This window comes from Apteryx rowi, unplaced genomic scaffold, assembly GCF_003343035.1.
Source record: "Apteryx rowi isolate R43461 unplaced genomic scaffold, aptRow1 scaffold_3, whole genome shotgun sequence".
Classification (NCBI taxonomy): Eukaryota; Metazoa; Chordata; class Aves; order Apterygiformes; family Apterygidae; genus Apteryx; species Apteryx rowi.
The window spans coordinates 888661-904834 of record NW_020449418.1 but is presented as its reverse complement, the minus strand read 5'-3'; the positions used below and the strand labels follow the sequence as shown (position 1 = coordinate 904834).

At 35.3% G+C, this 16174-nt stretch overlaps 1 protein-coding gene across 2 annotated transcripts in view; it reads left to right on the top strand.

Moving 5' to 3' along the window:
• The window catches only part of ATRNL1 (attractin like 1), a 568892-nt gene that overhangs the window by 109870 nt on the left and 442848 nt on the right, over positions 1 to 16174 (top strand). For both annotated transcript variants that reach the window (XM_026069767.1, XM_026069766.1), the window contains exons 11-13: positions 6441 to 6525; positions 8354 to 8562; positions 10925 to 11043. In XM_026069767.1, coding sequence (XP_025925552.1) covers positions 6441 to 6525; positions 8354 to 8562; positions 10925 to 11043 — 413 coding nt within the window. The remainder of the gene's footprint in view (positions 1 to 6440; positions 6526 to 8353; positions 8563 to 10924; positions 11044 to 16174) is intronic.

Here is a 16174-nt window from a genome sequence, read left to right as displayed (position 1 = left end):
TTCCACAGTCTTTTTATTTGTAAACAGTAATTGAACTAGAGGTAACCATAATACGTTTAATAAATCAGATAAAGGAAAAAGGTGAATAATCACATTTAAAGACAGCTGCTGGATGGATGTGTCTCTTAGGTTTTCATAAATCAAAATTTCAGTTGATGGTATTTGGATGCTCAGCTGGTATAACTTTTGAAACTGCTTTATTGACTTAGAGTTTAGACATGAATTTAACAGAACTTTGTGAACTTGCATCTGCTGCAGTTTTGGTGTAATGTTTAAGTACGCTGTTCAAAATCAAATGTGAATGGTAAGTGCAAACTTTATGCTGTTCTCCAAATCTAGAAATGTTTTTAATGGTGAGTTCAACTGTAGCTCTGAAAAGCACAAGTTACTCATAAAAACACTTACAGGACTAAGAAGATAGAGCTAGGATGCCATATATTCTCCTGTTATCACTTCAATCAAGTTTCTGTAAATCTCAGTATTTTAAAGCAAATCTATATTTGAGTATTTTACTGATGTGACTGGGTTGATTAGAAATGTGGTTGTTTTTTCTATAAAATCATAGTGGGATACATCCTAGTATTGTATGAATATACTGTGGTGGTATAGCATTATTCCTCTTGCTTTACTGTATACACTATTATAGCACTTTTGTACTGATGTAACTAGTTGTATTTTCAGTGACCTGAGTGATGGATGGAGCCTTAAGGGTCCCCAGTGAAATCTCAGGCACTCATTCTCTATGTCCATGGATACTTTGTAGGCAGCCTGGATTCCCTTCCTGGTTCAACATATGTAAAATTCTTCTTCCTGTTGCAATGTTGAGAGCTTTTCTTTAAAATGCTTTGGTTATCTTCTCTGATACCAGTAATGCAGCGTGGCCACTAGGGTAGATGAGACGGGGCAAGGTATAGGGTGCTAAGGAAACCTGTCCTTGTAGAACGTGTACCCTGGAGTGCACTATACAGTGCAAAGTTAATTTGAGTTTTTTTTTCTCTGCCAGCATCAGCTGGACCGTCTTAAATCTGGTGCATTTTCCAGGTGTGCATCATCATGTAAGTAATTTGTATGGGTGGTGAATTTGGTCTCAGAGCACTTCGACATCACACTGTAGCCCTTTTGTCTACACTAGGGAAGAGGATGAATCTTTTTCTTATAATGATATGTGATAGAATTTGTTCTTGAAGGTGAAGTCTTACAAATAGGAAGAAAAGCCCCTGTATCCCTCCTTGTACTTTTCAGTCACTAAAAATTGTGCTAATCAGTTTGAAATGAATAATATCACTCCTTTATCTGCTTAATAACTCTTTCTGTTTAAAAAAAAGAAAAAAGTGTACTTGTGTGTGCAGTATATTATACCAGTTTACATATGGAGACAATGGGAAATATAACCAATACTGTATCATCCACTTACTAGCTATATAATACCATAAGCGTGCATGACATTTTACAAACAGAGGAAAGTATTTTGTTCTTTATGCCGTGGAACTTACCAGCTTAATTAAACTTAATACAACAAAGATAACACACAAAAGGCTGTTATATTGATAAACAGTGTTGAAAATTATGAAACACTTATTATTTGTGACTTTCTTCTTGGATTTGTTCAGTAAGTCTAAAAATTTAGCTACCTTGCCATGTTTAGAAGAAATTTCAAGATAACATATATGAACAAACTCTATTTGATTCTTTACCAAGCAGAAAAAAAAAATCGGTTAACTCTCTGCATTTCATCTTAACTAATCTGTACAGAGAAACTCTGATCAGGAATTTAAAGCTCGGCAAAAGGATTTTTTTCTTTGCACAGTGCTCTATTCAGTGTTCAGTAGTCATTGAGAAGGCTAAGAAGAGATAACGGGGAAGGCTGTTGGTAACATGCATCCCTCCTCCTTTTCCTCTTGCACTCTATTGAAAAGACTTGCCAGTTTGACAAATATCACCAGCAAGCTAGAAATTATTATATCTCCAGCCCTCAGGGGCTTCTTATCCTAAAACCAGCCTTTATTATGGGTTTGTGGTTTTCCTTCAGTGTTAAATCCCACTTTTTCTTAAAAAACAAATAAAAAAACTAAATACAGGAAACACTATGTATTTGTTTAGGTATTTCTACAAATACCAAAAGTAATATGAAGTGCTTCCTAGATTGGATGAAAATTTAGTGTTTGCATTTTTAAATTGTTTCAGTTACTCTCAATGATGTAAGATCTCAACCATGCTGCTTCTGTGAACATATAGTCACAGCGGCAAGAACTTGATTTTATAGTGTAACAGAAAGATTTTGCTGATCAGCTGTAGTGTTAAAATGTGGCTTTTTATAGCTTTTAAATAGAAAGATGTTCCTGAAATAGAAACTGAATTCATGATTATTCATCACTTTTATTTTCCAATATATAATATTGTTCTTAGTCTGAAGTTCTTGCATAATTCAAATACCATGAAGGCATCAAATGACAGTGATACACTGTCACACTGTTACACTGGGATATGGGGAATACCTGACTTTTAGATTCAAAATTATTCCCACCTTCATCTGAAACTTGTGATCGTAAGTAATAAATTGTGATCACTTCTCTTGAAATTGTTTCAAGAATAGCATCTTTCTAGCATATACATACTTTCATCATTCTATTTGAGTAGAGAAAATCAATAAGGAACACTTGTGATGTTTTCAGAGATGCAGTATATTAGTAATATACTAATATTATGATAATATTAACGGTGATAGTGACAGAAGAAAGTTAAGGAAGAGGATGGATTTGGAAATGCATTGGTCCTATAAGGTAGTGAACAAAAACTTACTTTATTTTCTTCTTCTTCAAAATAGTAAATTCATTCCGAGTTGCCATCTGATATTGAAATTATTGCCATTTAGACCCCCTGTGGTACTCTGGTAATAATGTACTTTTAGTATCTTTTCCCTATTTATAAATAGATGTAATTGATTTATCTGTCACAGCCACGGTCTCACTCTGTTGACTTTTTTTATTGGCTCAAGCTGTAGTCCTCTGTAAGCCTAAGTCAATTTAACTGCTTTTTACTGCATTTTTGCCCCTAGCTATGGTGTCCTGCCCCTTCTCATGTGCTGAGTCCATCCTTTTCTGACCTTGTACTGTTTCCATGTGGTATGTGAACAGGAAACTAACGGGATAAAAAGCCGCTGTGAATAATTTTCCATATTGAAAGTGCCAGAACACCAGCAATTGAGGAGATGAACTGTTCTGACAGTGGGAACAAGAACAGGATCAGAGCAGCCAGCAGTTAGGTTGACTTAAGCTCTGTATAACAGCAGCTTTGAGTACAATTTGTCCCTCCTGGATTTCTTAATATCCATTTTTGTGGTTTTGTTTTGGTTTGGTTTTGTTTTTTAACCTTAAGCAGACCGCCTTGAACTTTGTGGTCTCTGTGGGTGATATTCCTTTAGTTTTTTTATCAGATGAATAATGAATGTAAATTATTCCGCTTTTTTTTTTCTTTTTGCAAATTTTGACATGCACAATGTATACCTTATTTAGATGTAGTTCCATCAGAATTTTATAGGTAAAATGAATTCAACAATAAAGAACTAGGTAAAAATCAACCTGCATAATAATTGTAGTAAACACTCTGGAAACCATTAGGTTTCAGCTGTGCTCCCCAAAGTCTTGCTGTATGCCAGGGACCTTTTCTGACGGTTGATCTCTATAGGACACTTCTGCTTCTTCTTGTGCTAACTCCCTGTCTGGCTGCACAGCTTCTACAAGCATATACTCCATTTGCTTCTGTGAATTATGGAGAATATGCTGAGCAAATAGGTCATTTTTATTGTGTCTTAGTGTGCAATTGATAGATTTGCCACTACTTGGACTAAAAAGTGCTGTGTTGTTACTCCTGCTGCAAACTATGTTAAGGTAAAATGCAAGTGATTGTTCATTGAGAATATCCAAAAGGACAATGTAATTATAAAAGACCTAAAAAAAGGAAAGAAAAATCTCATTTATAACTGTTTAATTTGGATTAAATTGGAGAGATCTCTCTCCATTTAACCCCTTTTTAACACTGGCTTTAATCCTTATCTTTGTGTGTGTAGCAGGATTGTCTTAAATGAGAAAATAACTATAAGCCCTTTCTCATATGACAGTTTACTTGAAATGTGAGACTATTTTTAACTAAAACATATACAGTTTGTTAGTTTTGCATAAATCAATTGCAATAAAACATATGCAGACGTTTTGTTTTGGTTCGGGAAATAGTTCTGTTGATGCATCTCCTTGAAATTATGCAGCCCACTAATTGCTCAACACCAATTTTCCAATTTCCTGCAAATGCTACGAAAATAAAATGTTGTCTTCTTTCACTGCACTTTCACCAATATATAGGATATGCTTCATTTTTGGAAAATGTCCGTGTGTGTGTGTGTGTTTGTGAAATCCATTACCTTTTTAGACCTAAAAATAAATACCAATAAAAAAGGTACAGTTCCTGTGTGCTGGGTTTATTGTACCAGGTTTTCCAATGAGATTTGTTAAGGTATGACTGTCAAAAGCTATGAATCTAAATCGGCAGTCATATGAGGGCTTGGAGCCCTCATGTTCCAATATGAGGAAATTGTGGTCAGCTTGTTTGATGGAGGAAAAGGTGGTGGACTTCACAAGGCACCCTAGCGAGTGACACAGGAAAAGCACGTGAGCCTGACCACTGTCCAGGGCCTATTTCACCGATATTCCCCCAACGTCCACAGTCACTGGGGGATTAGAGGTGTTAGAATGTGTATCTTTGCCTTTAGTATCCGTTTATGCCCCTATAATCCATGAATTTATCTAATTCTTTTTGGACTTTCTGATCCCCTGTCTCTAAAACCTCTTATGACAAAAAATTCCAAAAATACACTGCTGCTCTGTGGAAAAGTACTTTCTTTTATCTGTTTTAAAGTGATCTCCTAGAGGTTTCATTGATTGCTCCCTATCTCTGCTGCTGTGGGATTTGATTATTTGAAATCAATAAAGTTCAAGTAGGAAATAGTGGAGAAAGGACTAACAGTTCTTAAGGACTAAAATCCCAGGTAAGACAGACAGAAAAATGCAACCAGATGAAAATCACATGTGTAAATGCTCATTCAGAATTGCTAAGTGAGAGATGCTGGAATGCTTAATTTGAAGTGAAGATGCTGATATAACCTTCATCTCAAAAACTTAGTGAAAGGAAGCTAACTGGTGATATCAAGGTATCAAAAATAAGATAATGAGGTGGCTGGCACTGCTGAAGGAGATGTTTATCTTAAGACAGTTATGAAGATAAATTTGCTGTCACAGATGTACCATGAAATACATTTGAACTGAAATTCTTTGGCTAATTTGAGAATGTATAATGTGAGGATTATGTTACTGCTAACTTGATGAGGATGATGGCAGTGGTTGTCATGGGAGTTGAAAAAGGTTGTGAAGGCAAAGAACGGTGTAATAATGGGATACTTCTGCTAGTGTCCTCTAGACTTGACAAATGCCATGGTAGTACATGACATAAAGCCTAAGCTTTTAGTGATTGTACATAACAGCTTCCTGGAACACCTACTCAGCAAACCCATCTAAAAGGAGCAACTACTGATTTAGTCCTGAGGAATGCAAAATACAGCTGTTAGTCATCCAGAACTAGTGACTACGGTGTGCTTAAGTCCTGCAACTTCTTTCCAGGAGTGTAGAAGAATCTGTATGCATACTGATCCTTTCTTCAGAAAATCCATCTGTGACATGTAAGGGGATCTACATTAAAATTTGGAGCCTAGCTGAAAAGAAATCAAAAGTATCAAAAATTATCAAATCACATTATGGAGTCTCTTTAAAGACTTTGCATTGAAGACTTGATAATGCATGTATCATTGATAATGTGATCTACCTTGGTAAATGTATATCACAAATAAATAAAGACTCAAAAAAGGACCCTAAGAAGCCCAAACAAACAGCATATTTTAACAGCAGAATGAAGCCAGTTATTAGGAGTAGAAAAAACCATCTTTAAAGATGGGAAAGTGTGACCAAATGAAAACAGGAAGAAACAAACAAATGTTGTCTGTCAAATCCTAAGGTTGAAAAAATTTTTCAGAACAACTTAGTAAACAGCTAGAAGCTACTAATAAGAATGATTTTAATTATGTCAGAATCAAAAATTGTATTTCTGAACTGGTGGGGCCAATAGATGATGGAAGCATGTAAGAACATTTGAAGAAGTTGAGGAATAGATGGTCAGTCTTTACAATGGAGATAACAGGAGTTACCTGCATTGATCTGTGGTACGCGATATATCCATAAGTGTCTTGGAAAGGAGGGTAAATAGGCAATAAATTTTGACACAGAATTATTCAGGATACCTAAAATACAGAAGACTGTAAAATACTTTTTGCATATATTTTGCTAAAATCTCTTGAAATTTTATTGTATGATATCATAAGCTTTCCTTTTGTCTTTCAGCTTGTGATGAATGGAAGATTTTACCAAAACCTAATCTGCATCGAGATGTCAACAGATTTGGTCACACTGCTGTTGTCAGTAATGGGTAAATGAAGCATATTTTAAATTTTCCTGACCATTTTTCTGAATCAAAAAAACTGTGGCAACAATTACACCTCCATGAAGTTTGGCCTAATGACATACAACTGATGTAATTTATTAACATGAAAAATAGTGGTCAGCAGTAGCTTTACAGATCTTAAATCATTAATACAGTTAATCATCAATGTGACATGCTATGAAATGTGATCAGAGTTTTTTTTATATGAACTTTCTAGTGTATTTTTCCTCTCTCTTGTGACCTACAGTGAATTTGAAATTCTATGCTCCTCACTTTCATATAATGGGCAAAATCTTTTTATAACATATGATTCCTTGTTCTTCTACTATCATAAAATTAAAAACATCTAACAAATTTATATAATGGGGAAAAGTAAGATTTTGAAGATAATAATCATCAACAGCTTGCAGGAAAAAAAGCCTGCCAATCTTGGATTAGATTAAGTATATTGCTTATCCCCTGTAAAATGTATTATACTTTCATGAAACTTGCTATGAGTAGAAGAGGTCAGTAAAACTTAACTTAAAAACAGGATCTGGAGTGGATCTGGAGTTTGCTGGATTTGGTGGCTGAGCTCTCTGCTTCCCCCACCTCAAACACCAAAAGATAAAATTGTGTAACAAACATCATCTCTTTCATGTAAAAGGTATAGAAAACTGAAATCAGATTTAAAAAGATTTCTGCTGTTGGCTTGTGTAGGTTTTACTGGCTGCCAAAATGGCCTAATGTATGACATTTATGGTACTATAAATGACTGTGCCTTAATGTGTATTACTGAACACTTCTCTTCCATATTATTAATCATCTTTATATACTCAGTATTTAAATATATGCAGGCACCTACATCTTCTACATATGAATATTGTATAAGTCAAAAGTAATGGAGATGGTATGTAATACTACAAATAACAGATGTTAACAAAAACATTGACAGTAAGTTGCAACTGTTTACACAATGCTTAAAATTCATCAACAAATAGATTACTTCATTAAGAGAAAGTTGCTTAGAATGAAAGGATCCAGCAGCTACTAGTTTTTGACAAATTCTGATTTGTGTCATCTTAAGACACTTAAGCTATGCTTGATGTTTCAAGAACTGTCATTTTCAATGAATTAGATTCAAGGTGAAAATACGTATGTGTTTTTTTCAGGACTTACTGTATTATTAGTAGGCTTCTATGTACAAAATATATAATATGAGATACTCTCCAAAGGTTTTGCTATTGGTCACTATAGGATTATTCTAAGAATATTTTAAGAATATATGATACAACAGATACACAGGTTCTATCTTAACATCTTTTAACTGGTGCTGTTCTTGGTTGTAAATGAGAAGAGAAGGATAAGGGCAAGGTCTGTAGTCTAGTCTTCTGTTTTTGATGTCAGCCAAACGTATCCATTTGCCAATTGTTGTTGCCTGTCTTAGGAATCTTCTTGAAGAAAAATGTTTTCACTGCAGTCCATTTAGTTACACTATATGTGTTCTCATTACCTAATTCTGAAAAACCTAATTCCTGCATAGCCTTTCTTTCTTCCTTTCAGACGTTTTCTGTGTGTCACTCTGTAATACATACAGTGTTGTTTTTACTAAACTTCACCATGGAGGAGTATGTTGAAAAATTGGACCACTCAGAGTCATGATCAGAGAGAGCTGAAGGATGTTGTTATATTATCTGTGTATATATATGTATTTATATATATATATAAAAACACACAAACACACGTTTTATTGTATATGAAGACAGCTAAAGAAATCAAGAAAGTTTAATTATAGCTACAATAACAGCTATATTTACTTGCTTTTTCCCAATAGGTCCATGTACATATTTGGGGGGTTTTCAAGTGTTCTTTTGAATGACATCCTTGTGTACAAGCCTCCAAACTGCGAAGCATTCAGAGATGAAGAACTGTGTAAAAATGCTCGTCCAGGGATAAGATGTCTGTGGAACAAGAAACATTGTGAATCCTGGGAATCTGGACATGCTAATAACATCCTTAGAGCAAAATGTCCTAAAAAGGCAGGTGCGTAAATTGTCATGTACTAATATTTTTACAGTAAATTCTAGTCTTACAGTATTAAATGTTGCAATGCAATGTAAGAATGAGAAGACAAAAACAGGTGGAACCAGTGATTGGACTATTAAGGCAGTTCTTTTCTGGGAGTATCTGGTGCAAGTGGTTAATGGATTGATTTTTAAAATCATTAAACTCTTAATTTTCTTGGATTTTAAGTACAGAGAAACAGATGCAAAAAAGCATGAGTTTAAGATGCTAGGGAACAGAAAACATAGAGGGTTTAAAAAGAAGAAGTCACTTCATTGTGGGGCTAGAATGTAAAATGACTTTAGATTGAATTTGGTTCGTGTTTGAAGGGCTAGCAAAAGGATGAGCTTTGAAATACTGTAAATGAATTATATTTTCTATTTCTCCATCTTCTCCTGTTTTACGATGTTAACAAATAAATAAATAAAAATCTTCAAATTGTTCCAAGTCCAAGAAATCATAATATCAATTGGAGCACAGATGGACTTTGTAAATGGTTTCTGGCATTGCAGGTGTATAGCACTGTCATGTCTGTATGTACCAGTAACAGAGAGGGGAAGTATCACTGCTTCAAGTAGATTACTAATACTCCTCTTTGATATGTATAGAAGAATACAATCCATTTGCAGCTGGAAAAACTTGAAACAAACAAGCCTTTTGCTGCAGTGTGTCAAAATCAGTTAAAGTTTGTCTTGTGAAATTCTATTTGGCATTGTGATAGCTATATTGATTGAAACAGCAATTTGTCATTATGAATAACTGTTGCACCCTGTTCCTAAGTATTTTGGCTTGTCACAAATAGATTGCTTGTAAAAGTGCTGTTCTTATACTTTACATGAGCACAATATGCAGCACTGCTACATGTATCTGCTATTTTTTCTGTGCTTCTTTCCATGCAGCACAGTATATAATTGCTAGCCAAACTTCAGCTGTACCTTAAATGTACGAACTACTGTATTAGACTGCCAGTCTACTTTTAGTGTTTGTTTAACAAATATTAGCTCTGCTATTAATAAATGCTTCCAAATAGTTGATTTTTCTGTTATTTTTTCATGATTTGTTTCTGAACTGGGTATAAAGTTGCAAAGTTGGAAAAACAGTGGATTACATAACACAAATGTTATCTGGGTAAAACTGCTTTCTGAAAAACTGCTCTTGTACAGTTCCATAAGGTTTAGAGATCTGGAATCTAGAACGTTTCAGGTCTTTATAAAAAGAACTGAATCATAGCATCAGCTATTTAAAAAAAAAAAAAAAAAAGAAAAAGGGGAGGCAAAAACCCACAGACAGGCTGAAGCAAAATAGAAAAGTTAGGGCAGTTTCTAAAATATGTCTACTGCAGTGGGATCAAACTACACCTACATCAAGGTGGACGAGGCAAGGTGTATAAAATTCCAGCTGTGAAGTTGCGTGGATCTGCCCGAACCTTAAATAACTGGACTGCGCCACTTCACTTCTGCTAAATCCCTCCATTTCCTGTGTTAATATTCTGTCAAAAGCCAAGTGTTCATATATTCTTTTGCGCCACCTGAATCAATTGTTGTGCTGATTGAGAGCATCATGTCGGAAACTGCTGACAGTCAAAATTAAAACACAAACACAAATTACAGTGGGTTTGCAGAAGAGCATTCTTGGATAGCAAGTCTTCCCTGGCAATGGAACCTCTTAGACTTATTCCAGGACCAAAGAAACCAAACTGCATAGCAGTTAAAAAGAGGAGTCAATGTAGGAGATGGAAGGAATTCTTCTATGTTGAATCATGGTGATTTTTCAATTTTTATCTCCTTTTAACAGAAGTAAACATTTTTGTCCCAAACTTTTTTAAATAACATAAATTTTAGTCCAAGTCCTGAAGATTTTTTTTACATATTTAACACGACCCTCTTCCACAAAGATTTTTCATAGAGAAGGGGCAGAGCACTGTAACTTACTAATCATCTAAAATATTTATATGCATTGCTAACAATCATGTAGGTTTTTTTTTTTTTTTTAACTTCTTTTACCATTGCTTTCTTGCATGGTGATCTAATAGTTTTTATCAGAAACCTACATCTGAAGAAAATCTTACTTTGTTAAAGAAGTGAGCAAAGGATAGTTTGAGACTGATATCCTTAACCAGTGCACTGTACTAAATGAGTCTGTATGTTGCAAATCAGTGAGTGTTCCTTTAGTTGAATAAATGTTATTAAGTGAATACAATTGATTTCCTACAGTAACTTACAGGCTTTTTAATGGCCAGAGTTCAAATAAAAGATGTGATAGAAAATATTCTAAGCAAGTAAAATGTGGTGATATTCTCCTTCAGTGTGATGTTTCTTTTTGACTTCCATTTGTATTACAGCTGCTGCAGATGACAGATGTTATAGATATGCAGACTGTGCAAGCTGTACTGCTAATACAAATGGATGCCAGTGGTGTGATGACAAGAAATGCATTTCAGCAAATAGTAACTGTAGCATGGTGAGTCTTTGCAAATCTATGGTCGTGGTATTAATATTGTTTCTTTTGTAGCTAAAACAGAGGCCTTTTGCACCAAATGAAAAGGAGATGCACACCAAGTGGACTTTAATAGTAGCTTGTTTTGAACACAAACATAAACACATAACTATGTAAGCATTTTTGTTTAAAAAAATCAGTCAGAGATACCCTGATATAGTGATTTATTATTCACAGATCTGTGTATTTCAGGGTTTATTGCTACCAGTTTATTTATAAATTATATAATTTCATTCCAATGATCATCTCTAGACAAGTTAACCATAATTTTGCCACACTGTGATACTTCACTGAATGTAAGAGTTGGCCCACAGGAATTAAGACTAATAGCATTTGAGACTGCAGAATGTTCTGGCTTCTAAAGGGTAGAGTCGTTACTTCCACTATCATTTGGTGAAGATAAACATATTTATAATGAGTATTAAAATCTAAGAAACTTAGAACTGTCTCCTAAGAACTATTTTTTTTACAAGCTTGTATTTTATGAACATCTTTATTGACTCTACAATTAAAATAAAAATACTTTAAAGGAGAAAAAGCAAAAATTCTGGCTGGCTTTAAAAAAAAAAAAGTCACTCTAATTCTCTTTATTGCCCTACCTCTTACCACACAGACAAATGCTATTGATAGGAAAGGGGTAAACTAGGTTTCCAGTGAAAGCAGCTTTCAGTATATTTTTGGCAAAAGAAAATAGAGAAGTCAGTAGCTTACATAATTTCATAAATATTGAGCTCAAAGTTTTGATGGAACATACAGTCCTATAGATATGAAAAAGGGGGTAGAACAAAACAAGCATATTTAAATTAATGTAACCTCTGTGTAGAAGATAAAATGAATGAGAATTTTTCCTTTTCAACACTAGATTCAGTTCATTTTTTTCCCTTTCAGACAGAACCAGGTCAATCTCAATCTTGGTATTCTAATCATTGATCATCATAGAAGTGCTCTTTTTTGAAGTCATATAGTAACTTGGTATCTGATTAAAGAAATATGAGTCTGCATCACTGTGAGATTAAATGTGACCTTTAAAGTGGTTGTGACGATTCAATAAGCTTTGTTCTGTTTTTGTATGTTCATACTGCTTATATTTATAGATACATGCAAGCTTATATTTTTCTATTTATTTATTGCTTTGTCCCATGCTTTATGCATTATTTTGTCCACCATTTGCTGCGTCTTTCTTGCTTGTTCATTTGATTTTTATATCATTCTGCTAACTCCAGAAACGAGGTTGTATTTGAGTTTAAACTCCTTTCTTTACACACTTCCATTAGTAGAAGTAGCTTGCTCTCTCGTTTGAACCTGCTGCAAATCAACATTGTTCTCCAGACAGAAATTACGGCATGAACGGGATTGAGTCTGACTCAAATCGTGCCCATTTAGGCAGAGTGAGCACAACCAGCTTGAGTCACTGGCATTCATATCCAGTCTCTACTAATAAAAGCAATACAGACATAAATTCATCAGCAATCGTGTTATAACAGTCTGTCAGAGTGATTTCATATTCCAGATTCTAGTGGTTGAAGTTTCCTTTGTGATCTTCAAGGGCTCTCCCTTTCCTAACTTATTTTACTATGTTAGATGCCAATTTTCTGACTGTCCTTTTTTAACTAGTAAGAGTTTAAAGCAAGGAATCATTGCAAAGGAGCAGACTATCTTCATCCCTCAGAACTGTGGAACACTGGATATTTTAGCACAGGCTTCTCAGCTCAATATCTTTTTTTTTTATTTTTTTTGACTACCTTTCATGACCAAGTTGTCAACTTAATTGGCTGCTTATGCACCAATCTTCTCTATATCATTTCTTGTCTTTTATTCAGGGTTGGAAGTGGATAGCAAAGGCTGTTGGTGGAGTTACTAAAGAATGAGTTAGTGAAAATTCATCTAAATGTTTTCTGAAAAGAATTACTGTCATAAGTTAGAGGTGACTATTTCAAATTTAGTGTACTGGCCTGGAGACTATGGAGGCAGAATTTTTCAGCTATCGGCATAAAACCATGAAAATTGCATCAACAGAAAGCCACCATGTGGAAAAACAGCATGGAGTGGCCTAGTTACCCATTTTTGTAGACTGCTCCTTCTGGACTAGGCCCGCAAACTGAGAGTGTTGTGACAGTACTGTGGTAGTAATATGGGATAACAAGCTGTGGACTCAGAAATGCCACAAGTAGAAAGCCACATTTTTGCAGCTGTCCAAAGATCTTACTTAAATCATAGGACATCCAAATGAGAAAGATGGTAATGTTTCAGAGTCTGTTGCTTTTGCTTCATGGAAACTGGCCAGCATACTAAGGACATGTTGGCAATCAGTTTGGCATTGGCCTCATGGTCATGGATATTTGCAAAGTAGTGACTGATTGGCAGGACTGTAAAATATGAAAATTTCCCTGAAATAACTGAGATTTGGACAGATGGGCTTTGTAAGTAGTACTAATGCACTGATGATACGCATATACTCACCTGTGCTCTCCATCTGATGCGGGTCAGCACATTAACAGGACACTATTCCACTATAATGCAGACTCATGGATCATCAAGGTATATCATTATACTCATCTGATGTAATTGCAATGCCAGATTGTTCTGGAGGTCTGGCTCATTTCAGCACTGGCAAGCTAATTTGCTTTTCTCGAATAAAAACTCACATCAGTAGGAGACTTCTACATCCTATGATTTTAGTTGACCCATCATACCAGCTACAGATGTGAGGGGTAAAGGTTTATCCCATCTTGCCCAACTGAGAAACAGTTTACTTACGGTCTATGGAGTGGTTCAAGATGGTACTGATATTTGCCTTTGGCCAGTGAGTAGATTGAACAAAATCCTGGCAGCAGTGCCTTGTGGTCAGTTTGCTACCATTATATCTATCTGTTAGAGATTGTGTACAATAAATATTTTGAGGGATTTCTTTTGAGGATTGTCTTGAGAAATTACATCATTAAACTTTCTGGACTACTTACTGGTTGTTTCCATGGTGCACTGTGGTTATTCTGAAGTCAAATGTAATGCCTGTATACACAATTTTTAAAAATGTTATTTCATTATCTTTGTTGAGATCAATAGATCCTAAAAAATGGCAAGATCATCTACTCTACTATTCAAAAAGCGTGCAAATACATACACTGGTTTGCCATAGGGGCTAAAAAGACTAGAAAAGCCCATTAATACTGTCTTATGCAGAGTAAAGACTTTGTGTAATACAACATGCTAACAACCTGTATAACTCCCTCTTTTACGCTCCTCCGTGAAGCCTCCTGCATCTAGTTTAGGGCTGTTTTCAGCTCTGAAAGATAGAATATTGTATAAGACTTTGTCGCAAAGAATGAAACTTCATATCATTGATATATCTCTTCTTTTTGTCCCATTCATTGGACACCTGTGCATCAAAGATGAAAGTTTAAGCAAGAACTTTCTGGTTGACCTGTGAAACTTAATAGCATTGCAAATATGTGCCTCTAAACACCACATATCACTCTTTCCTCTTCGAAAAATGGCTATCGGCCCCAGGTCTTCCTTTCTTCCTTATCTTTTCCATCTCACAGCTTCCTTCCTTCTGCTTTTTATGAAACATTCTATGTCCTGCTTGTAGTATATTTCTGATTTTTACAGAGTAGATCATACTGACTTTCACTAGCAGTTCATTGTCCTTAAGTTTATTATGTTGATCTCACACTTGGACACTTCCATTTATTCTCTGTGGTAATAGTCTTCCCTGTTCTCACAGATTTTGATGTGTTTCACCTATTTCCTGATAGAAGAAGACGACAAGATGTGGATATCCTTAATTTTTTTATGGCGCTATATTCACTTTACACATCTGGATATAAAAGGCATTAACTCCTATCCTGAAAGAATGATACTCCCTTACTGACTCTGTTATTCAGAAAATTGACTGTAGTAATATTTTGTAGTGGAAATATTCACAGGAAAAACTTAATTTTACGATTTTTTACAATTTTACCTCCCAGTTCTTATTTAAAAAAAAAAAAAAAAGGTTTTGGAGAGCGATTACTTCTTTTCAAGCTACAGCCGCTTTACAAGGTGTCATTTTTCCTGAGAGAGTAGCACAGAAGAGAAAGCAATTGGTCTGCTCCTTAGGGAATGGGCATCCCATATAAGGGATATAATTTTTACCTGTGAGACAAATAGAATGGTAAAATGACTGAAGAAGGCCTGCCAGTTACAAAAGAAGGCAAAGCTCCCTGTAATAAAGAAGACTGGAGACAACCTAAATTTTACAGAGTAAAAAACTGTGTTTATCAATTGGTTTTTGCTCCTCAGAAATGGAGCAAAATAATTCATGATAGAGTGGGAGGGAGCCTTAATATATGGAGAGTAATCATTTTTAAACAGCAATATAGCAAGTATATTTAGTCCCCATAACGGCCATAAACCTGTTTAACTTTTGAAATTGTGCTTTCCTACATACATGTAGGCACATTCAAAAAGTGTTATTGCATGGAAGTCCTGGAAGTGTTAGAGGGCCTCCTGCTTGTCAGCCATCTTTAAGCTGTGTGCTTGAGAAAGTGGAAGGTGAGCAGGGTTGAGACAAGTACCAGGCCACTTATATTTGTGTTCAGCTGAAGTGCTGCTAGGCTTATAGATGAATTTTTTTTTTTAATTTAGTTATACATCTGGATGTTTACAGGATGATGTGTTGGTCTCTTTTTGATATTTAAAATTTCAAAGAATTTTGAAGGCATATTTTTTTCCCTCCTTCCTTTTTTTCCTATTTTTGCAACCCCCTTCTTTGCCTCCTCCTTCTCCATGTTCTTTAGGAAGCAATGAGAAATGCTTGCAGTGGTTGCTTATCAAACAAATATGTGTTTGCTGCTTTACATCCTCAACGTGACTCTCCCCTGTTCCTGTCTCGATAACAAACTCTAACACAGAATCACAAAAGAGTTGAGGTTGGAAGGGACCTCTGGAGATCATCTAGTCCAACCCCCTGCTCAAGCAGGGTCACCGAGAGCACGTTTCCAAGGATTGTGTCCAGACGGCTTTTGAATATCTCCAAGGAAGGAGACTCCACAACCTCTCTGGGCCTCCTGTTCCAGTGCTCAGTTATCCTCCCCTTAAAGAAGTTTTTTCTCAT